This window comes from Phoca vitulina, unplaced genomic scaffold, assembly GCF_004348235.1.
Source record: "Phoca vitulina isolate PV1807 unplaced genomic scaffold, GSC_HSeal_1.0 scaffold1, whole genome shotgun sequence".
In the NCBI taxonomy this organism is placed as follows: domain Eukaryota; kingdom Metazoa; phylum Chordata; class Mammalia; order Carnivora; family Phocidae; genus Phoca; species Phoca vitulina.
The window spans coordinates 73,208,060-73,232,780 of record NW_022589704.1 but is presented as its reverse complement, the minus strand read 5'-3'; the positions used below and the strand labels follow the sequence as shown (position 1 = coordinate 73,232,780).

Below are 24,721 nucleotides of genomic sequence, written 5' to 3'. Positions count from 1 at the left end.
TTTGAAAATCTTTCTATGGTAAGATAGAAATTTTAAGATTTTTGAAAAATAGTCTTCATCTATTTATATCAGGAATCTTCTATGATGTTGGCTTCAATGGAGGACATGCAGAGACACAATTTTCTTCTTGATGTGACTCACTAAAATCTATGAATCCTTTTTCCCTAAAGGATTTTTTGTCATCTTGTGATCACACATTTGCAAACAAACAAAACAAACTGCTTTAAAAAAATGGTCCCAGGGACTCTTCTAGTTTAATTGAAGGGTCCATATTGTATAGTTGAGTTTCTTCTGATTTCAAGTAATGGATGTCATTTCATTTTGAGTAAAGTCTCTTTGGGTACCTGAATTAATGGTACAAATGTATGAACTACATGTAACTGAGATCTATGTGGCTAATGTTTATACTCTCTCTCATACACACCCTCACATAGCGTTATTTGGGAAATGGTCGTGCCTTGTTTAATACCCGCATTTCAATACTCAAAATGCAATGCAATTTTAGCTGGATACTTTTTTTTTTTTTCCTTTTGAAATCTAAGAAGACTTTCATCTGGATACGATTGTATTTTATGTGTGTGGTTTTTTTTTAAGATTTTATTTATTTGACAGAGAGAGACACAGCAAGAGAGGGAACACAAGCAGGGGGAGTGGGAGAGGGAGAAGCAGGCTTCCTGCAGAGCAGGGAGCCCGATGCAGAGCTCGATCCCAGGACCCTGGGATCATGACCTGAGCTGAAGATAGATGCTTAACGACTGAGCCATCCAGGCGCCCCTGGATACGATTGTATTTTAGTGCATTGATTATTGTTAATGAATCCTGCTTCGTTTCACATTTGCCTGAGTAGCATATTTGTTAAAAGTGGGTTTATATTGGACCCTACGAGCAGGAAGTTTAGATTGTTGGAGCAAGAAGTAAAATTAATTCAAGAGCAGAGAGCTCTATGTTGACAGTTTCCAAATTCTTAAAGTTCAAATTCAGTAAGATGAGAAATCTAACTGCTTATACGTGCTGAGAGTCTGGATGTGCTGGAAACAGGTGTAGGTTCCAAAAGGCTGCTGTGCCCATATCGTAGGTGGGGATTTCCACCAGTGAAATGAGCCTTGGGCTGTAGCAGAGACGGAAGCCTGCACCCCTTCCTCACCTCTATTCTGCCTCTGAATGCGTAGGAGACTTAGCAATTCCTGCTGGGACCGGGTTGGTCTGTAAAAGTCTTGTCAATTCCCATGCCTTTTGGTAGTCAGGTTAATTGGTAAAACTGACAAAGAGGTTTCTTTGCCAATTTTGATTTTTGGTAAAAGTGGCCCAAATTCCTAGCTGAACACTATAAATCAGGCTTGTCTCCTAGCAGTCCAGGGACTCTTGGGATTAAGAATCCCCTGGGGAGGGGCGCCTGGGTGGCTCAGTCGTTAAGCGTCTGCCTTTGGCTCAGGTCATGGTCCCAGGGTCCTGGGATCGAGCCCCGCACTGGGCTCCCTGCTCAGCGGGAAGCCTGCTTCTCCCTCTCCCACTCCCCCTGCTTGTGGTCCCTCTCTCGCTGTGTCTCTCTGTCAAATAAATAAATAAAATCTTAAAAAAAAAAAAAAAAAAGAGAATTCCCTGGGGAGCAAATATCTGGGGTAAAAGCAGAGGTGACAGTGCTTTCATATACTTCATTTATTTCCCGGTGCACACCGTCTGTCACACCTGTGCTACTTATCAGCTTGTTTTTTTTTTTTTAAACAATTAATTAATAATGATCCCTTATAGTTTTTTTTTTTTTTTTTCATGTGTGTTTCCAGTTGACCAAAGGCCTCATATTTGAGGAGTTGCCCTCAGTCTTGGTAGAATGCAGTTTCCTACTATATGTCTATATCTTAAAGTGGAGACGTTTAAATTTACATTTTTTCCTAGGAATTCTGGTGTAACCCGATTTCTCTTCCATTATGATGAAGTGTGGAGAGAAAGTCAGCTTCATACATGCTTTGTTTTTTAAGACTACAATTACCGAGCACTTTTTAGGCTAGACACTCTATGGAGCATATTGCCTCTATCATCTCTTTGGTTCCTAATGACAACCTTACCAGGTATATTTTGCAGTTCCCATTTTATAGACATCGAGACTGAGGCCCCATGACTTTCAGCTTCTTGCCCGCAGTTTGTTCGCGTTGGAGCCAGGATGAGGACAAGTCAGTCTAGCTGCAGTACTTGTGCTTCTGAGTACCACACGGGACTCTGACTGGTAATTCCAGGTTTTATGATGTGATATTATATCCACCAGAGAGTGGATTAAGTCTCTCAATTCATTTCCTGGAAGCTGCTAGACACTTGCAGAATGATCATGACCTTTGCTCTGGACGGGCCTGATTTGGATTTGAATGTTAAACTGGAGGACGTTTCATATCTTATAACTAATCCCTTGGGCCAAGCAGTCTTCTCTGCAGATTTAAAAAAATAAAGTTTGTTTAGGTCCTAGAGCGATAGTTTTGAAATGTTTTGCATTCGCCAGGGTTGACATAATCATTTTAAAGGATTTATTAAATGGATGAATAAGTAAAATTCTGACAACAGTTTCTGAGCCTCCCCAAATGGCTATATCCTTAAGGAAGGGAAAAAAAAAAAAGTGTCAAATCTTAACACTCATGCTGTTCTCAGCAGCTGCCGCACTTCGGCAAAATGCGTCGGAACAATTCTGAAAAGCATTTTGCCTGTTGGGAATAAGACCATGTCTTCTTTTACGATTTAGAAAGCCTTCCATTCACAGGCTGAATTTTCTAGATTACTTGTTTGTTCTTTTCTGAAATGGGTAATTGATAGTTGTGTGGTGTGTATTGGGTTAGGAAGAAAAATGATCTTTTGAAAAATGTATCATTAAGTCTGCTGGGTAGAGGTTAATCAGAAGGAGGCAGTGGTGAAACTAAGCTATGACTTAAAGGGATTGAGAGAGACAGAAGATTTGCCGAGTGCTTTATCCATGTAGTTTTTCTGGAGTGTTTCTCTAGGCAGCGTCTTGAGTTGTACACGGGTTTTCACATATGCAATTAGTAGTGTTTATAGATTGCCTGTTATTCAATTAACAACCGAGCTGGCCATATCGACTCACTGCAGACCTGCCTTTTCGCTGCCAGAGATTGTACCAGGGTTATCAACTTACACAGGCTTGGATGTCCTCCAGCTGTTTAATTATAGTGTCACACGCTTTGCTTTCTCTAGTTTCATTAGTTTATAAATGTAATATGGTATCTTATTTCTGTGATTAACACTTCATTTCAGCAGGTTAAACATGCTGGTAGAGAAGTATTGATTTCTGACACTATTTCCCCTGTGTTCATTTAGATATTTTCACATGTGTTTTATTGATTTTCTGAAAGTGGCAAACAGGAGAAAGAACACCCCAAAATTTACGGCTAAATAACTCATGTGAAGCAAAACTGCACATTTGGCTCTTAATTGTCACTTCCTGTGGGCTTCATTTTCTATTAATTTTTAAAACAAACACTTGTCTTGCCAAGGTGTTAAGAGTAGAAATATTCATTATAATTTGAAGCAATTACACAGCACTTAGTCTTGTCAACCAGCTGTGGAAAATGTCTATTCAACTTTACTATTTATATTTTACTCTTTATATATTGTATACACCAAAACCTGAATGAGTTATTTATTGGGATTGCAACAAAAATAATCCTTAAACATGATGGTAAAGGGAATATCTTTTTGAAAATATTGCCAAGTACTTTTATACACTGTGGAGGTGCTCGCGTGGGTTTTTAAACATCTGGGCATTTGGCACTTAAATAGTCAACTGGGTGCCCTCTGGGTGAGCTATTCTAATAAGTGGTGTTTAATGAGGACTTTCCTCAACTCCTGTAATAGTGTTGTTTCCTGTCATCTTGTTTTATTAAAGCATTTATTTATGTTAGAAGAGAATATCCAAATGTTTAAATATATAGTCATTAGATGCTTTATACAAAGCCTGGGATATTGGCTCAGAGGCCCAAATATTATTGCTTTTGATTTTGTATTGTAGGCTGTTCTTGTTTGATAAAAAAAGTTTAGAGAATGTTTTAATAAGCCACATCTTATTTATTGATCACTATTCATGACCCCTACTTGATGTAAGATTTGGGGTTTTGAGAAATATTAGAATTGACATTGCTAAAGACTTTGAACATGGTGAGAAAAATGAAACAGTAATGAAACCTGGTTTAGCTATCCTGGCAGTATGAGAACCAGAGAAATCAAGATGAATTTTTGAGCTCTGAGGCATAAAAGCCTTGACTTGAGTGATTTTCTTCACATATTATACCTTGGAGAATTTAAAGTAGGTGATGTCCACCACCTACTCATGGCTACAATGTGAACGATAGAAACGATTTCTCAGTAAGAACTTGAGGGTAGTACTTAGTTTAGTAAATACTTCAGTATTTAATTTAGTAAAAGTTGGTACTTAATTTAGTACTTTTTAGTACTTAGTCCGGTAAAATATTTTTTATTTCTTTGAACTCATGAGCTTAGTCGGAGAAGAGGATATTTCGAAATGATAAATATGGAGCATCTTAGGACAGTGAAGTATTTGGGGGGAAAGCATGCTATTTTAGCAGATCGTATTCTCATGAGCAAAGGGAATACAGTCAAATTTCACTGAAAAGGGTGCTCAATTAGAGATGTGGGTAAGGGGGCCTTAGTGGGAAGTATCCGGCTTGATGATCTACCAGGACAAGTGTGAGATCTACTGCTTGGGGATTTTTATTCTAGAGCTGCCTGGTTTAATATCATAGCCCATGCATGTGCATATCATGTGGCTATTTCATTTTTAATTAGTTAAAATTAAATAAAATTTGGAATTCAGTTCCTCAGTCATATGAACCACATTTCAAGTGCTTCATAGGTTCGTGCAGCTAGCAGCGAGTGAATTGGGGCGTGTAGAGGTAGAGCATTTCCAGCACTGCAGAAAAGTCTATGGAACAGAGCTGCTCTATGGAATCGAGATATATTTATATACACTTTTGGAGAAGGAAATACTCGATTTGAGGGAGTCATTGAATTTGTATTTTTTTGTTTTATAAAATAAATGTATTATCTTGTAAAAAAGAAAAGAACCCTCCAGATATAAGAAGGCTCAAGAGGTGAGAAATTCCGTGATTCTGCAATGTCTAAGGTACACGGTCCTTATTTCTCTTCACTCTGTCACCCTCCAAGTTGGCTTAATCCTGGGGTTGTTTCCAGCCAATGTGGCTGCAGCAGTTTCGGGCAGAATGAAGAGATAGCTTAACGATTCTCTATTCTGCTTACTGCTTTTGAATCTCTTTCTTCAAAGAACTTTAACTAGGGTTTGTTTAACAGTGTGCAAGGTTTCCACTGTGGGTGAATAGGTGATAAGGGGAGAAACATGTTAGTTCAGTTAGTTGCTGTCTTTTATACAAGAGGTTAGAATTCATGTTTTATGTGCTTAGCCATGCTCGGCCCTATGGACATAGATTATGCCTATGGCCCTGATCGGTCATTACTTAATTTCAGTGGTGGAGAGATACAAGCACTTTATCCCTCAGCAGGAAATAGCATTTTGAATAATCCACAAAAATCATTAGATCTTAAGGTTGGGAGAAAACTGTTAGATAACCTGATCCAACCACCCTCTGGTCTAATAATATAAAAATCCTGCAGACCATAAAGACTGACTCATATTTTAAATATGATTTAAAATTTGATTATCCTGACATGTGTCTTTTTAGATAAATTTAATCCCAACATTCATCTGATATAATTCTGGGGTTAAAGAGCTGAATGCTAAACTATAAAATAAGTTTCCTAACACATTATAAACTCTTCCTGGTAGCGTTTTCTTTTCTTTTTTTGAGTATCAATTTCAAGAGTAAGGATTAAAAATGGTATCAGTATCCATAATGTTTTATTTAATATTCCTCTGTGAAGGGAAACCTTGGATATTTTAGTTCAGTCTTTTTGTTTTAGACAACACAATTTTGCAGGTGTGTTTTTCTGCCTGTTATACCAGAAAAGGCAAAGTATTTGCCAGAGAGACTATTTGCATATGCTTCAGATTTACTCTGGGGAGTCTAATTTTCCATCAGATAATTTTAAAATCAGTCAGAGGGCTTTAAGAGTTGAAGCCAAATTCCTGATCAGTGTGGCTACCTAAGGAATTTCACAAACATGCTCGGCAGACTGTGGTGACCACAGTGACGTTCTGTGTGGTTGGCTAAGTTTTATTTTTGACTCAGAGGGCTATTTGAACTCTAATGGAAAATAGTGGTAATTTCCTAGTTAGGTTTTTTGTAAAGATTAAAACATTGCATGATTTGTGTGGACGTTTCACAAGACTTTTGTGGAATTGCATGAAGCAAGAATTAACCCTCATTCCATGGAAGCCATCAGGATAAACTTAATTAAGAGAATACACATATCAGAAGGGCAGGTTTAGAAATGGAACCTTGCATTGAGACTCTGTAGGTCTCCAATTAACAAGACTGGAAGCCCTCGGCTTTCTGCACCAGCTTATGATGTTTCCTCTTCCTTTGCTTCTGATGCGGTGTTTAGATATGGATTTGATTAAACACCACTGTAGACATGTGTCATGTTAAGAGTGTGGCCCTCAAGGAGCTATATTAAAATATGCCAGATTTACCATAGATGAATTTATCTTTACCAGAAATATATATATATATATATATATATATATATATATATATATATATATATTTTTTTTTTTTTTTTTTCATTTGAGGTCAAGATGGAGGGATGATCTGTCATTCAATATAGTTTTTTAGGGTCTTTCCCCCGTACTTGGTTAGACACCTTAAAAAAAATTTTTTTTGACTATTCCAGTCATTTCAAGGAGTCTTTGTGACTCTTTCGATAGAGTCGGCTAGATATTTTCTAGATACTTTTCAGGTGGTGCCATGTATAAACACAGGAGGTTCACTGTACAAGGGCACACTCCCAAGGACTGAGTGGGATCTGACATCCACACTGTCCTCTGCTCACAAAACTGTGCTCCCCTGAATGAGATATTTTAATTTGGATGAAGTTTGGGCATGGTATTGGCTGGTGAGAGTCCTGATATTTATAAGTTACATGTAAAATATTTCCTTAATCTGCTGAGACTCGAAATGTGCTAATTTTTCCTTTTGTCTTGATTTTTTAAAAATTATGGTTAATTTTTATCATTTTGTCATTTTAACCGTTTTTAAGCATACAGTTCCGTGGCATTAAATACATTCACATTTTTGTGCAACCGTTGCCACTGTCCATCTCCAGATCTTTTTTATTCTCCTCAACTCTGTACCCATTAAACACTAACCTCCCATACCCACCTCCCCTACCCCCTGGCAATCACCATCCTGCTTACTGTCGCTATGAATTTAACTACGCTAGGTATCTCATATAAATGGAACCAGCCAATATTCGTCCTTTTGTGAATGATTTATTTTACTTAGCATAATGTCTTCAAGGTAGCATGTGTCAGAATTCCCTTACTTTTCAAAGCTGAATAATATTCCATTCTATGTATAGACCACATGTTGTTTAACCATTCATCTATTGGTGGTCACTTGGGTTACTTCCATATTTTGGCTGATATGAATGATGCTGCTATGAACATGGAAGGGTACAATTTTTTTTGTGTGCTTTCAGTTCTTTGGGGTGTGTATGTACCCAGAATTGTCATTGCTAGATAATATGGTAATTCTATGTTGAATTTTTTGAGGAACTGCCATACACTTATCAATAGTGGCTGCATCATATTACTTTCCCGTCAGCAGTGCATAAGGCTATCCCAGTTTCTCCACATCCTCACCAATGTCTGTTTTTTTCTGTTTTTTAGCTTTTTATAATAACCCCAGCCTAATGGATATGAAGGTGTATCTCATTGTGGTTTTCATTTGCATTTTTCTAATGGTTAGTGATATTGAGCACTATTTTATGTGCTTTTTGGCCATTTGTATATCTTTTTTGGAGAAAGATCTCTTAAAAGCCTTTGCCCATTTTTCACTCAGGTTGTCTTTTTTAGTTATTGAGTTTTAAGAGTTCTTATATATTCTGGATACTAACTTCTTGTCAGAGATATAATTTACAAATATTTTTTCCTATGGCATGGGTTGCCTTTCCATCTGTTGATAATGTCTTTTGAAGCACAAAAGTTTTTAATTTTGAGAAGTCCATTTTATCTTTTTTTTTATTATAATTATGTTATATTACCTATGCCTTTGGCATCATATTCAAGAAATCATTGCCAAACCCAATGACATGTAGATTTTCCCCCATACTTCTTTTCTAAATGTTTTATAGTTTTAGCTTTTATGTATAGGTCTTTCATTCACTTTGAGATTATCCTTCTGCATGTGGATATCCAATTTTCCCATTGTCTTGATGTTCTAAAGATAGTGAACTTTTCGTCAGTGAAGGTCATGGCTGGGAATAAGATGAAGGAGGTAACACCTGATCCCAAGTCATGGTCAGAGCAAACTTGCACTTACTCCTCTGTTATCCAGGGTTAGATTAATTGGTCTATACAAGTAAGTGCAGCAGGACCAGGTAAGCATTCACTTCCTCATCATCTACATCATTTGGCAACTCTTGGGTTGGTGCATGTGGTCAGCTCCTTGTTGTGGAGAGTGGAGAAGAAAAGGACTAAGCCATTCCTGAAGCTGATCTGGATAAAGAAGAGTAGATTCTGAAAACTCTGCCTTGGGTCTTGCCCTTGCCCTTGCGCCTCATGGTGCACCAGAACCGCCACTAGGCTATTCTCCTTATCCGTTTTTAGGTCAGTAATGAGTACTCTGCAACAGTTGTCCAATTCTACTGAGTCCATCAGTTCTTGATATAGAGAGGTAATTGTATTCTAACAGAGTGTAAGAGAAATTTCATGGGATCTTCAATATTCAAAGACCTTCCATACACTGTAACAGAAATATGGTGTGCCTAAACTGGGAGGAGCCAGTATACCTATTTTTGAGGCAGTTATAAGGATAGTGGGATAAGGGGGGAAAAGAGATTGTCAGGAGTTGAAAGATAGTACATTTAGTGGGTAAGAATATGAACTTTATAATCAGGAAGAACTGGGTTCTTATGCTCTTCTAGCATCTATAAGATGTTTGCTTTGGGCTAGGTGGTTAAACTTTTTCAGGTTTTTTTTTTTTTTCTCATTTCTATGGTGAGAATAATAATAACTGATGCTATGGGTCTTCGTGAAATTAAATGAGATGAAATGTGTATATCAAGTGCTTTGACAAGCCTAGGCCTACTATAAATGCTCAGTAAGAGGGTAGCATTGATGAGGGGAGAAAATATCCTGTTACAAGCTTGTTTGTTTAGTAAGGATCTTTGTCCTTTCTGAGAAGAGAGAGCTAGGTATATTCTAGGAGGAAATGTAACAAGTCACGAATCTATCCCTTTGTCTTTGTTTTGTTTCTACTTTGTTGTTGTTGTTCCTTTCAACTGTTCTAGATCCTTCCAGCTGAGGGTTAGTAACATGTGTTCCTTTTGTTTCCTCTTTTGGTAGGAATCAGTGTCAGTGATTTTCAGGTTATTTGCTTTTTGTGTGTGTGTGCAGATTATCTTTGTAACCAAATAATTCTTTGAGTTTTTGTTGTACTTATCCACTCACTTAGTTGTTATATTTAAGGGCTTCTTCTCTCTTTCAAAGCCTGTATTCATGTGTTCCTTTTCCTGAATTCTCTCCTGCTTATTAGCTATTTCAGAGTTTTGTTGAAATATCTTTAGGTCATCCTCTTCACCCTTCCCATTGATTCTTCCCAGTGAGAAGAGGGGACGTCCTGGCAGCATGGAGTGGTATCCGTCCCCTTGTTACTGATCCCAAGTCTGCAGATACTCAGTCCATCTCCCGAAATCATGTCGTGGATATCAGTGAGAGTGGCCTCATCACTATAGCAGGTATGGCGTAGCACCTTGTGTTTTGGGTGTGCTTTAGATAGGACCCCGAGTTACACTGTCACACCAGAATCTCTCTTGATGCTAATGAACGGAGAATTTTTTTTGATGAGTCTGAGTAAAGTCTTACACATTGCTTTGCCATATTTGTTTTTAAACAACAGGTGAATTTTGCTATGAATCAGTTGGCAAATGGGTCATCATAAGAAAAATAAGGATGGTAACGTAATGAATTATTTATCAAATTATTTATAGGTGGAAAGTGGACAACGTATCGATCTATGGCAGAAGATACCATAAATGCTGCTATCAAGGCTCACAATTTGAAAGCAGGACCAAGCAGAACAGTTGGGCTTTTCCTTCAAGGGGGCAAAGATTGGAGCCCCACACTCTACATTAGGCTTGTCCAGGATTATGGGCTTGAAAGTGAGGTGGGTGTGCATCATCCTATTCTTCACCTCATCTCACTGTTGCCACAAACAGAATTGGCAACCAGGAGGCCTCCCTGATTTAGAATTTCCTTTTGCTGGGCTCGTTTCTGTCTGCATGCTGTGGAAGTGAACTAAGGAAAAAAGCTGATCAGACTTTTCTTCAGTTGCCTAAAAAGCAATGCACATACTAGTTTCTATTTTAAAGTCTGGGGTTGGTTTGGTTTGTCCTCCGCAAACAGAGCATCATCCCACATTCTTTCTGTCTCGAGGGTATGGAAGGCTGTTCTTCAGAAGTAACACTGGGGGCAGAGTGAAGCCGAAGCTTCATCAGTCACTGATACACTGACACATGCATGGCAGAGTTAGTGCTGGCCTAAGCATTCAGAGCACAAGTGGTTTCCTCCCACAAAATCAAAATCTAATACTCTCCTGGAACTATTAGTTACGGGCTGTGAAAAACTGACAGGATAAGCATGTGCATTTTTTGCTTCATGCCTAGACGGTATTGATATTCAAAGTACCTGCCTAATGCAGTTTTGTTTCCCTAGGTGGCACAGCATCTTGCCACCACCTATGGTGACAAGGCTTTTGAGGTGGCCAAAATGGCAAGTGTAACCGGAAAAAGGTGGCCCATCGTTGGCGTGCGTCTTGTGTCAGAATTTCCATACATTGAAGCCGAGGTATGTGAATGGCTACGTGGGAATTTCCTGTCTGCTATGGGATGCTGGTCACCTGTTCATTTGTCATCATCTTGAAAAATTATATATGACTAAATGTTAATGTCCATTTGCCAGCCAGAGCCTTTAGCAAAATGTCTGCCCAGCCCAGATCCCTTCATTTATAAATTTAAATGTTAAATCTGAAGTGATATTGACAGTGGTAATGATGTTATTAGAAAATATCTATTTCTTCCTCCTCCACAGAGTTATCCCAAGTCTTGTGACTTCTCAGTTGTTTGCCTCTTTTGTAAATTTGTAACTCTTCAAGTTTATACTCACTTGTGGGCCGTTGACATATCTTGGTTTGCACTTAACTTCCCAAAGATTGAAATTTTGTTTCTCATCAAGTTTCTACATTTTGTGAAACCAGAGACCACACTTTGTATTTATTTATGATTCATTGTACTTTTAAAGCACGAGTGTCCAGTAAGCATTTGCTTGTTGATTGACCGCAAGCCTTCTGTCCTCTGGGTACTCTTGAGACAGAAAACTCTGGACAGCCTAAAGAGATGAGACTATACTTTTTCATACTCGTTCTTTGCCTACTTGGCCATGTAAATTAACATCCATGTGATGTATAAGCAAAGAGGTAAGTGATTACTGTGGATGGTAAATGGGAAACGATGCAGTGTGCATGTTTGTGCCAGGGTCAATTCAGGAAGAAAGCATCAACTCTTTTCCATTTTGTCCCAATTTACAAACCTTCTTTGGCAGATGGGCAGGGAACTTGTATGATGTCATTATTTGTCTCATGCCTGCTAGAAAACAAGAGTGTATAAAGAACAATGTCACTTTCCCTAAGTGTGAATTTTTTTTTTAAGTGAAGTGTTATTTCTTCTTTAAAAAAAAAAAAAAAAGGCCCACGCTAATAATTTTAATTTCAACTCAGGTGAAATATGGGATTAAGGAGTATGCCTGCACAGCAGTGGATATGATTTCACGGCGGACTCGCCTGGCCTTCCTAAATGTCCAGGCAGCAGAGGAAGCCCTGCCCAGGATTGTTGAACTGATGGGCAGAGAACTGAATTGGGATGATTATAAAAAAGAGGTATTATATAGAAGTCTTTAAAACCACAGTTCCTATTATAAACATGTCATGTCTTGGTCTGTTAGTAGAGGCTAGCATAGTTTTCAATGGGAACTTTTGATTTCTTGCCAGTTTCTGCGTGGAGGGGGTGTGTGTTTAATATTGCTAGGTCTTAGGAAACTGGAAAGATATTCTGATTCCAAAATGTGTTGGTTGTTTCTGGAAAATACCTTATAGAAAAAAACTCTTAAATTTGTGGTCATATTTCCTGAAAAAGTAGGATAATAATGATTGTGGGTAGAACCTTTTCTGGTTTTCATTGAGAACACTTTTAGAATGTACTCTCTAGTGAAATTCACACTTGTGCAAATTTGCCTTTGGCAGGAAATAGTGGTTTTATTGCCTGACCACTAAATGCTTATTGATTTGTGTCATTTGGAATTTTATATTTATATCCAAATTTTTAAAAAGCCAATGATGCTCAGATGCCCACATTTACAGCCCTGGGCTTGTTGTAATAAACAGAAGATTTTCATGATTTTAATTAAATCAAATTGTTATAATATGCAGAGACATTTTCGTGTATTTATAGGAAAAATACTTTCTGTGCGCATTGGTTCCGTACCTCACCCCCCAAGTCTTTCTTTTTTAAAAGATTTTTTTTTTGAGATTTTATTTATTTGACAGAGAGAGAGAGAGACAGCGAGAGAGGGAACACAAGCAGGGAGAGTGGGAGAGGGAGAAGCAGGCTTCCCACAGAGCAGGGAGCCCGATGTGGGGCTCGATCCCAGGACCCCGGGATCATGACCTGAGACGAAGGCAGACACTTAACGACGGAGCCACCCAGGCGCCCCATCCCCCAGTCTTTCTTGAACCCATTCCATTGAAGCTTGTTTTTGCCACTTTGCTATAGTAGCTCTGATCATGCTCACCAGTGGCTTCCATGTTGCTCAATACACTTGTCAGTTCTTGGTCCTCCTTTTACTCACTCACTTAGTGGCGTTGACACAGTGGACTCCTCCCTTCTTCTTGAACTACTTTCTGGAATCCTCTCTGTCTTAATCTACTCAGGCTACTGTTACAGAATACCACAGTCTAGGTGGCTTAAACAGCAGGCCTTCATTTCTCTCAATTCTGGAGGCTAAAAGTCTGAGATGAGGGTGCCAGCATGGTTGGGTTCTGGTAAGAGGGCTCCTCCTGGCTTTCAGAGAGCTGCCTTCTTGCTGTGTCCTCGTATGGAGGAGAGAGAGGGAGGAAGGGGGACCCCATTCTCAAGACTCATCTAAACCTAATGACCTCACCAAAGCCCCGTCTCTAAATACCATCACATTGGGGGTTAGGGCTTCAACATATGGATTTTGGGGGGAACAGTTCAGTCCATAGCACCATCTGTTTGGGATGTGAACCACCACCAACATCACCACCACCAGCACTCACTACTACTACTACAACTACTAACCTCTCCATGTCAAAAATAGCTATTCCACCTTTTGGTTCCTTAGGCATAAATCTTAATATCATCCTTGATCTGAATCCATCAGCAAACTGTATCATATTTATCTTCCAATAATGGCTTGAATTCAACCCCTTCTTAATATCACCCTGTTTCCAGCTACCAGCATTTCTTCCATGGTTTATTATAAAAGCTTCCTTCCCACAAGGCAGTGTTCTTACGTGATTCTATTAAAACATAAGCCAGATCATTGGATATGGTGGATATATCAGTCCAAATGAAGTTCAGAGGGGAGGTCTGAAGTAAAGATGTAAATTTGAGTTGGTATTTAAGCCATCACGCTGGATGAGCTCACATAGGGAGTTTGTGTAGTTAGATAACTGCAAGTTGTTCAAGCCCTGGAGCTCTCCAGAGTTTAAAAGTTGGGTAGATAAGGAAGACTCCCTGAGAAAGGCAAAGTGATAGCTAGCGAGGTTGGAGAAAGTGTGAAAAGACTGAAGAGAGAGTTGTTTCCCAGAAGGAGAGGAAGAAAATATTTCAAGAAGAGGAAAGTAATCTACTGTATCAAATGATGCTGATAGACTAGTAAGATGAGGGCTGATAATTAACAATTACTTTGCCGAAACACCCTCTGTTTTACTCAGTGTAAGGCCAAAGTCATGACAGTGGTTTACAAGGTCTCTGTGATCTGGCCACCACCTTTCTGATCCCTCTGGACTTCCCATTCATTCACTCCCCACAAGTTGAGTTGCTCTTCCTTATTTAAGCCCTGCTGGTTCCTCTGCCTGGAATGGTCTTTCCTAGATACCCTCATGGCCTATCCCTTCACTTCCTATCCCTCTCCCTACCTCATTTTTCTCTTTGGCATCTGTTCCCATTTGATATACCATGTATTTAGTTGTTTGTTTATTTGTCATCTGCCTCTCATCCAGGAAATAAGCTTTCCAAAGGAGAGGACATGATCTGCTTTGTTTCTGTAACCTCAGTGCCAGCCATGATAGGCCCTAAATAAATAACTGTCCATGATGAATGGACATAACTGCGCATCTGTGTCCTATGTGGAAGGTGTAAGGAAGGATTGGGCATAGATCCTGTCCTTAAAACATTCTCATTCTGGTGTAGATTCCCAAAGGTGGTTACATATCAGAGTCACCTGGAAATGTAGGGAAAAGAACAGATTTTGAGGCGTGACTTTAGACTATCAGATTCAGGGTCTTCAGGCGTGAAACCATGGCCCTACATTTTAAAAAATTTTCCTGTAGTAATTTTAATGCAATGTTTGTAGTGTACTGATAGCAGAAGTCACTGGCTGAAGAGGTCCTTAATCTGACCACAAGCCTGTCAGAGGTAACCTTTACCCCCATTTTATAGTTGAGAACACAGGCTCAGGGAGTAAGTCCAGTCAGAGTTCAGACACTTAGTAAACTGTGGAACGGGGGCCGAAACCAGGTGCTCTGATTTCAGGGCATGCGCTTTCCCCACCTTGGCCTGGTGCCTCTGCTTTGGCAGAACTGGTTGTAGCTCTTCCAGTGTTGAGTTTTGATTTCATGGACTAAAGCCGCATACAGAGACAACCCAAGAGTGAAACTTGTTCCTTTGCTAATGCCAATCATTTTTTTTTTTTTTTTGTTACCATATAGAAAGATTGGGGATAATGTGTTCCTGTAAAAATTATGGTTGGAAAGATTTGAATATGCAGGAAGATAGCTGGTGCCAGGAATTCAGGCTGTAGGAGGTAGGAAGGAAGAAGAAAATTCTGTAAACTGGCTGTGTTTGGCCCTCCTGAGGAAACTAGATTTAACTTCATTCAGTTCAAGTTTTATGAGTAGATTTGTGTGCTCAGAAATATTCTCCCATCCCCCTCAACAAAGTAAGAGAAATAAAAGACCTAAAGTTATTATCTAGTATCTGAGCTGTAGGAGTATTAATGAGACCTGTGGACAGTCTAGAGAGAACAAAGGAGAAAGAAAAAAAGAATTAAAGGTTAGATAGCTGGACTTCTGAGAAAAGGTTAAAAGCATTGGGATTATTTAACCTGCAAAAGTGAAAGCAGAACAAGGTGATAAATAACTCTCTGTAGATGAATTGTGGTTGTTTTTACCAGTCAATACTTAATGAGTGACTTGTATACTGAGCATTATACCAAATATTTTAGGGGAATAATAAATAGCTCATAGTTTCAAGGATCTTGAAATCTAATTGAGTGGTTACAACCGAATATATACCTCAGAAATGTATGTCTCTTTTCAAAATCGAGAGAAAGATTTAGAGAACAGCTACTCAAGATCGAATCCAACCGCATTGGAAGAACTGATTAGGGAAGAAGACATTGTCTAGGGGAACTGGGGATTCATAGAGGAGTTGGTGAGGACATTTAGAGAATGGGACATTGCCAAATTGTGCTCCGCAAGGTGTAAATCAAAAGACGACTACATGGACAGAAGAATTTGGGAAATTCTGAGTTCAACAAACGAAACCATTTTCTTTAGCACAGATGATTTGGTGCCTTTCGAATGCCTATGTGCATTGTCAGTTTCCAAAAGGGAACTTATTCAGAGACGGACCCACCTCTCCCTCTTTGGAAAGACTGGAGGGAGGGAGACTAGTACTACTCAGGATGCATGTTGGAAAATGCTGCCATAGCATTTTACCTTCAGATAAACATAGCATTATATCTTCAGATAAAACATACATTTCCTTGAGAGACTTTAAAGAGAAGACCACTTAAGTCAATTGAGAGAGACTCACCAAAAGAAATTCTTTCAAAATTGATTCTTATGAGGAGGAAAAAGGGGCAGCAAGTGAAGAAACGGGACTGTGACTCAGAACAAAGCCAGCCGATAAACACCACATTTAAAATAGATGGAAGACAAGTGCTCCACAATGAAAGGGTATCCTGGACTAATGTGGATGTAGGAATAGAATAGTGTCAGGAGTTGACTAAAGGTTGGGGGAAAAAATGCTAAGGACACCAAAAATAAATTTTAAAAAAACCAAAAAGAATACATGTAAGGCTTAACCTAGATCATTGCTTAAAGTGACTGGCACCATATTTTTGAATGCTGGAGAAAAGGGAGAACAATTCAACTCAGAGTTTAATACCAAATTTCTTTCCTTCTTTTGTGTCAAGGAGAACGGTTTTCAGTGTGAAAAGAGCAAAATAAATATTGGTAAGAGGAAATAGATATTCAAATAGGAGACTGCTCTAAATGAGTTTATATGCCAGCCCAGAAAAATGATATCTTTGGGTACTCAGAGAATTTGCAGATGGGATTATTTAACTACCGTTGAGCTTTAAAATATTGTGGCAAATAAGAACAGAACCAGAAGACAGAAGGTGGGCAAATGTAGTACAAAATTCCAAAAAGGGAAAGGAAGGAAAAAGACGGTTTGTAAGCTGTAAGCCGGCAGGAGAGTGCCATGAAAAACTAAGAAAGACAATGTTCTCAACAATAGTTACTATCTGCTGAGGCTGTGGACAGTGGCAAGTGTCAGAGTAACTGTTCAGAGAGCTTGTTTCTTCTCGTGACTCTGTAACTTCCACCCAACTCTCAGCATCCTTGTGACAAAGCTTCAGAGTAGCTAATCCCATGATGTCTGTCAATGACCGTGTGTGCCACCTTTAATTGCTTTGTCACCAAACCACAAGGATTGGGTTTTCTAGATTTGGTTAGACGATACTGGGTGAGAATATTCTGCAGGAAAAAGAAACGAAATATTAAAACAGGCGACGTGAGTGAATCTCAGAATTATTGTGCCGTGTGAAAGCAGTCAGACACAAAACACTACATACTATATGGACCCTTTTATGTGAAACTTGAGAAAAGGCAAAAACACTCTGGAGACAAAAAGCAGATCAGTGATGGCCTGAGGCTAGCAGATCAACTGAAAAAAAGGGCCCGAGGAAGCTTCTTAGGATGATAGAAATGTTCTATATCTAGATCGTGGTAGAGTATACATCAAACTGCATATCTAAAATAGGTGCATTTTATTGAATATAAATTATACTTCAGTAAAACTGGAAGAAATAAAAAATTGTGCTGGTCAGAAAAGTGAGGAAGGAAAAAAAAAGGAGAAAAAAAATCAATAATTCTTTCCATAAATCTTTGAACTTTGTGTATGCCTATGTTTTAGGAGGAACTTGAAACAGCCAGGAAGTTTCTGTATTATGAAATGGGCTATAAATCTCGATCAGAACAGTTAACAGATCACTCTGAAATTAGCCTCCTGCCTTCCGACATCGACAGGTACTTCTAATAAGTTTCCATATTTCTCTGTTCTGACTTGACCCATGTAGGTATATTTTTCCAATGTTCAATGTTGTGTTCCAGGTACAAGAAGAGATTTCATAAGTTTGATGCAGACCAAAAGGGCTTTATTACCATTGTTGATGTTCAGCGTGTATTAGAGGTAATCTTTTTTTGGTTCAATATCTTTGCTAGCAGAAAAACATAAAAACTCGATTAGATCATTTTTCTGCATCTAATGCTTTCTGTAAGTAACTTTCTCCTGTAATTTTTGAAAGGTTGGTAGCATTAATAAAAGGGTATGCATCATTTTTAATTAAACCTTATTATTTTGTGCTTTCCTTTTATTTAGAGTATCAACATCCAAATGGATGAGAATACACTACATGAAATTCTGAATGAAGTAGATTTGAACAAAAATGGACAGGTTGAACTCAATGAGTTTTTGCAGGTGAGCTGTGGTGAGGGGAAACACGTGTATTTGCTTTTTATCTTTTGGTTGTGAATGACTGTTCGAGAATGGATTCTTAAGTCCACATGGTTGTCACTTCATTCTGAAAAAAAGAAGCCTTGAAGCCAGCAAGGGTTGCCTCTGTCTGCCCTCAAGGATCAGGCTCTGCATGGTGCATGTTCTTTTCTCTTTCTTTCTTTCTTTCTTGTTTTTTTTTTTTTTTTTCTTCTAAGACATTCTGTTGTGTTGGGCAATTTAGATGAAATCCAAGTTAATTATGGCTTAAAGGGCTGAATAAGAAGTATGCTTTTTAGAGAAATAGGCCATGGATTACCACTGCCAGACTATGCTTTCTCTGCTTCAAAAGACTCACACCCATATTTCTAATGTGGAAAGTAATTTTTTTTTTATGAAGTTAAAAAAAAAAATCCTAGTTGTACTGATTTGACGGTATTTACTAGAGACCCTGAAATGTAATTATAATATTCTTACATCATAAAGAACCTGAAAAGCAAAAGAAAGGAAACCTGTATTTTGGGGTCAAGACCCTATAATTCAAGCATTTCTATTTCCATTGTTCCACTTTCCCAAGGCTCACTTGTTTCATCGTAACCGTGAAGGGAGTAAATTCTGTTATTCCAACTTCAAACTGGAACCTGCACATCATTCCTTAAAAGTTCCTTAAAAGAAAGAAATTTAATAAACCCATGCGTTATTTGCAGCCGTCCATAGGACTCTGATCGTATGAAGAATGTATTGGTTTCCAAGCGGCCAGGTTTTTTCCGCAGTGCTTCTTGGGCAGGTATTTCAAATGAATGCCAGGTCTTGCTTGCACCCTGGCAATGATGAATGCTGAACATGAAATAAATTAATGCTGGGGATTTTGGTCAATGTGAGCCCTTTCTTCACTGTGTCAAGTTAAACAAACAATATCAAGGCAAAGGAAATGGTAATTGTCTCTCTGGAGATGAGCTCTAGATAAGAGCATTGTTGAATCTAAATGCAGAAAATTTTCACAGGTTGTGTCCAGCATTACAAAAAAGAATGTTTAGTTCTTTAGCTTACTGTTTAACTAAGTGCACATTTGAAATGGAGTTTAAAATATATGCTGGGAAATTAGAAACCATTTAATAAATTTTTTTTTTTTGGTCTAGCTTTTTCTCGAGAATATTTTATTGTTTGTCTCAGAATTTTAAAAAACTTTTCTTAAAAGAAATAGCTTAGGCTTCATTTCCTGCATTTTGTAAATAAACAACAGCATTTAGGGTTGAAAGATCTGGAGTTTTAGAAACAATAAGAATCTAATTTTATGGATATGCTATGTGGTTTGGGTTTTAAGTCATTTTCTTGAGTGCAATAGAATTAAACACATAGAAAATAATTTAAACCATCTGCAGGTTTCCTTGTAGAGTTTTTCAATAATTATTTCTTGTCCACTTCTAAATGAAAGGGACTATTCATGCTTCTACTAAGTACAAATACACAGTGTAATTTTCAAGTATTTCTCATGAAATATATTCACACCCAAATGTTGTTGTTGTTGTTGTTTTCTCGTAATATGGTTTCAAGATACTTGTAATGTTTAAAGAAAACTGAATTTTTAAAGGTCGGTACATCATATAATGTTTATGGATCAAGAAGAAACTCTAGCTCTATCAGTTTTGTTAGCTCCGATAAACTTAGAAGGTCTTCATGGAACCATAGCCATAACAATAAACAATAAATTGTTCTGTCTTTAGATGTCAGCATTCTTTATGTTATACCATTTGTCAGATGTAAAGTATGTTTTTCAGGGTTGGGGTTTTTTTTTGAATAAAATATTTTTCTTTTCTGAACATAAAGAGCCCATGTTTATCCCATTAAACACCTTTTTTAATATAGATCTGTTTTTTTCACTAATCATCATGGAAGGATCACTACAGATGTTGCATGGTTACATGACTTTATTTTTAGGTTTGGGCTCTAATGACGCTCTGCATGTAGGAGTCCATCTTTAATAAGCAATGGTTTGTGAAACAGCTTTTAATAAGGTCATGAAATTCTGATCCAGCCCCTTGGCAGATGCCTCTGACTCATATTCAGAGCCATTTTTAAGAAATGTATCTCTGAAGGCTAAAGAGTATAACCCTAAAAATATTTTGAGAATTTTTCCTGATGAATGGCTAAGTCAGTTCTTTTTCAAATAAATAAATACAAAAGATTGGGGAAGTGAGATCAAGAAAAGCAAATAGTTAAAACCACATCAACTTGAGAAAGAAAAAAAAAATCCCCATGCTCATAATTGCAAAGTGCCTTCCAGATTAAAGGCCTTTGCCCGCTGACTGCATGTAATTTCAAGACTAATTCTGATTTTATCCATTGGATAAAAATGAATTAACTAAAATCTGGGCTGTGGAGTGCTTTTAATTCTTAAGGTAGATCTCTGGGTCCATTTCAAGGACTTAAATGTAAATTACTTTAAAAAGTCTTTAAGGAATTTGGATTTAAGGGACTTGAAGTTGTCAAGTACAGTAACACTAAAAAAGAGTAGTTAAATATAGGTCATGGTTTGTCTTTGTTCAATCCCTGAGATTCCTTTTTCAGATTTTTAAATGAAATTAAAGTTCCAATATTTGAGTTGCTCAAAAAAATATGTGCCCTGAGCACATGAAAGGGGCAAAAAATGATGCATTCAATTTGCTTTTAAAAAGCAGGCTGATTTGCTAGGTAGGTATAGTTTTGGCAGCCCTGAAATACCTGCCCCTTTCCTCCTTTTTGAAATGTTCAAAAATTGTATTCTTCTTATTGGCGCTGTAATACCTGCTATGGTTTTTGATGGAGCACTTAATCGCATCTGCGGCTGCAGAGGTAACCATTAAAATGCGGTGAAGAAGGGAGGAAGCATGCCTGCCTTCTGACTCTTGTTGCCTGTTTTCTCTTGAAGCTGATGAGTGCTATTCAGAAAGGAAGGGTGTCTGGAAGCCGGCTCGCGATACTGATGAAAACTGCCGAAGAGAACCTCGACAGAAGAGTCCCCATTCCAGTGGACCGAAGTTGTGGAGGATTGTGAGTCTGGGCAGTAAATCCACGGCCAGCAGACATAGGAACAACAAATCATCATGTAACAACCAGAGATGACTTACACCACTCCAAAATAGTGGCCATGGATAGCTGCCTTTGTTAACACTGGGAAGCGTTCCAAAGCTTTAGGACGTTGATGTATACCCTTTATTTGTATTTGCCATTCAATCTAGCTTCTAAAGAGTGTATTTTATCTTTTTTCTCACTTTCAATGCACACTGATTTAATGCTTTGCATCCATTTTGTAACCTGTTAGACTGGACACACTCCCTTTTTGTGCATCTCTTCATTTATTCTGAATCACTCCTAGGGACAGAGCATTTTGGCCGAAATTGAAAAGAAGCTGGAAAGATTTCTCGTGACGTGCACAAAGCTCTGGACATTAAGATTGTAGATAGGATTTGCTCCTAACAGAAACTGAGCAGGAGTGACCTATAGAAATGATAGCGTTTCTGGAGACCTCTCAGATCCTTCTTCCCTGAGATGGATTGCCTTCCCCATCCAAACAATACCGTGCAGTTTTATATCTAGGGTATGACTGGCAAAACCGGAGAGGGAAGACAAAGTTTAGATCTGGTTACAGGAGCGAGTCTCAAAGAGAAACTCTGAACGCTTCCAGAATCACAGGTGTAAGATAAGGATAGCATTGACATTTGCTGGAAGTTACACTGATAGTTTCATCTCAGCAATTCGGTTTTTTTCCCCAGTCACTGCTGGTTTTTCTTTGACTATTATAGTTGCCAGGAAGATCCTTGCTTTTCATATTTTAAAACCAGCGTTTAAGTGGCAAGTTGGATGTAATGGGATGAGACTAAATTTCTCAAATCCTTACAGTAGTAATAAATCCTTTTAATAAGGATTAAAAACCTGTGTGTGTATGTCCACATGCGATGGCACGATTTTCAGTCCCCAAATCCTAAACTGTGGCACATGTGTTGTTGTCAAACGTGGCCTCTTTGGCTTAGTTTATTGCATCATTTTGGGGGGGGTAATTTCAAACGGAGAGTAAAAGAGGATCGAAGTAACCTTTAGTTAACTTTAATTATAATTATTTGTAAAAAAGGCACAACGCTGCAGTAGTCAAGGTCATTTGGGTTGCTTAAAGCCTTTCTCCTTCGCGACTCCGTGGAAAAGTTCTCAACCACAGAGAAAAAGAAAAGAAAAAATCACACACAACACACACCCACACACAGACCCTTCTCCCACCACACACACAGAGAGACACAAAACAAAAACAAAAATGAATCTGATTGAATTTAACAAATAATACATGGAATTTAAAGGGCCAATTTGGTATGCTTTTGCAATACTTCACTAACATTTTAACCAATCATCTGAATATTTATCCACTGTGCTTCCTCTTGTGAGGTTAACTACCTGCTTTTTTTATTTTCTAAGGTCAGGTTGTGTATGTAATAGGAGATATAACCCTGTATTTAATGGCAGCCTTTAATGGCACAGACTTGAGATCTTAGTTGTTTTTTTTAACTGGTACATAAAACACTTTTGTGCTGTTATTTCTATTTACGTGAGCATTGTAGAATATCTTTCTGCCTCATTCAAGTGCGGTATGAGCCTGGATGTCATAAGGTAAACACTGGAGGTTCACTCACCACCTAAACCCCCTCCCCACTTCAAAACATTCACTTGTTTTTAAATGAAGTTTAGACTTGCCACTTCCTAAAGGAAAACCTAAAATGGAGCAAGGGATGCTCCCAGGTATCACTGTGAACGTTTTTCTTCCAAACATGTGAACATTTTATGCTGCCTTAAAAAAAATATATATTGGAAGCATGTGGCTTTGTAATTTAGTGTTTTTCTATCAAGACGATAAGTTTCACTGTTTAGAACCCGGTGACCCTTGATAGAAAAGCTGTCCTTTAAAACACCGCAGATGACGTACCACAATATAGTACATTTGTGCTCTCTCTCTTTCTCTCTTTCTAGTTAGGTCAAGATAGCGAGAACTTGTGCCCTCCCTGAACCCTGAACCCATTACAGTAGGGACCGGCTTTATAGGCTGACTGGCCTGGGCAGAGCTGTATTTGTACAACAGGCCTGGTTTGTGCACACTTTGCTATGAGTGAAGTTCCTTTAAGGACAAAGAAAAGCGCACTTTGCTTCCTTTGAGCGTCTCTGCTTTTGCTGAAAATCTGCTAATTCTAAAACATACGCTCCTTCACCAATCCCAGAGACTCATCTTGGAAGTGAGCTGGTTCCAAGTCTACTGTGAATAAAGCACCCCCGCATTTTTGTGTGAGTTCTTAATTAAACCTGCACAGCTTCTGTACCTGATTTCAGAAAAGGGGAAAGGAAATGGAGGGATTAGCCCCTTCAAAACCTATTCCAAGCAGGAAAGAATTTTTCTTTTCTTTTTGTACAAATGTGATACTAGATGATTCTGTGTGGATGGGGATGAGGGGTGCAGAGATTGTCTTTATGATCCGGTGATTTATTTCAAGAGCCTTTAAGGGGATTCAGGTGAAGGAACCCCCATCTGTGGTGAAGAGCTGGATGCTCCTTTAAATAGCCCTATACCACAGTCCTAATGATAGTGACAATGCTGGATTATTGGTTAAGCCAAGGTTGTCTGCCTCATAGCCCTCATGCTGTTTGCAATATTCTTGCTTCCAATCAATTTATACTAAGTGTAACTTTAGGATTTCTACTATTAAATGCATGCTCCCTATTCTGCTTTAGTTTTTAGCTTTCTTTTGTCTTTTCCAAAATATTATGTAACTTAGTCTTTTGTACAACAACAAAAATTTCATTGTGACTTTTACTGAACATACTGTAAGGATGATCATTGATCTTATTTCCTTTTTTATGTATTCGTAAAGATTTTTGGCATATGAATGTAATAATATTGAAGTCAGTGACGCTCTAACTTGCACTGTTTTGCATTATGTCAACCCTTTTCAGGGAATAAAAAAGCCCTACTGTGTTTTTAAAGACTATCAAGTACAAGCCGTGCTGGAGTGGATGTGCGCACTGCATGCCTTCATATGTGGTGCTTTCATGTATTGTGTTGGGTTATTGTTCTAGATGGGACTGTTAAATACTGTGTTTGAGGCTGGGTTGTCATTTTTATAACTGTCTTGGTGTTTTATCGCCATTATTTATTACTTTTGATATACAGAATGAGCTGCATGCATTTATAGAGCAATAAGAAGATGTATTTAATGTGCCTTGTTTTTAACTGAATAAGAACTGAAAGCACGATTCAATAAAGCTGATTAAAATGGTCCAGTTACTGGCATTTTTATGTTACTTACAGTCAGAGAAATAACTTTGATTACTGTTGAAGTTTAAAAAAAGTTTGATAATATTTCCACAAACTATTTTTTTAATGGCCCTTACCCATGAATTCTTCTGGCTTGTAATTTTGTAATTTTATCTCAAAAGTGAATCTCTGCATAGACAGATGTAATTTTATGAGACTGCCAGA

General features: G+C 38.2%; 1 protein-coding gene across 2 annotated transcripts in view; it reads left to right on the top strand.

Annotated features, from left to right (window-relative positions):
* Positions 1-24,518, top strand: part of GPD2 (glycerol-3-phosphate dehydrogenase 2) — a 145,436-nt gene extending 120,918 nt beyond the window's left edge. For both annotated transcript variants that reach the window (XM_032410174.1, XM_032410168.1), the window contains exons 10-17: positions 9,754-9,888; positions 10,141-10,316; positions 10,865-10,996; positions 11,925-12,083; positions 17,650-17,762; positions 17,847-17,925; positions 18,115-18,213; positions 21,137-24,518. In XM_032410174.1, coding sequence (XP_032266065.1) covers positions 9,754-9,888; positions 10,141-10,316; positions 10,865-10,996; positions 11,925-12,083; positions 17,650-17,762; positions 17,847-17,925; positions 18,115-18,213; positions 21,137-21,262 — 1,019 coding nt within the window. In that variant the 3' untranslated portion in view covers positions 21,263-24,518. The remainder of the gene's footprint in view (positions 1-9,753; positions 9,889-10,140; positions 10,317-10,864; positions 10,997-11,924; positions 12,084-17,649; positions 17,763-17,846; positions 17,926-18,114; positions 18,214-21,136) is intronic.
* Positions 24,519-24,721: the final 203 nt, after the last annotated feature.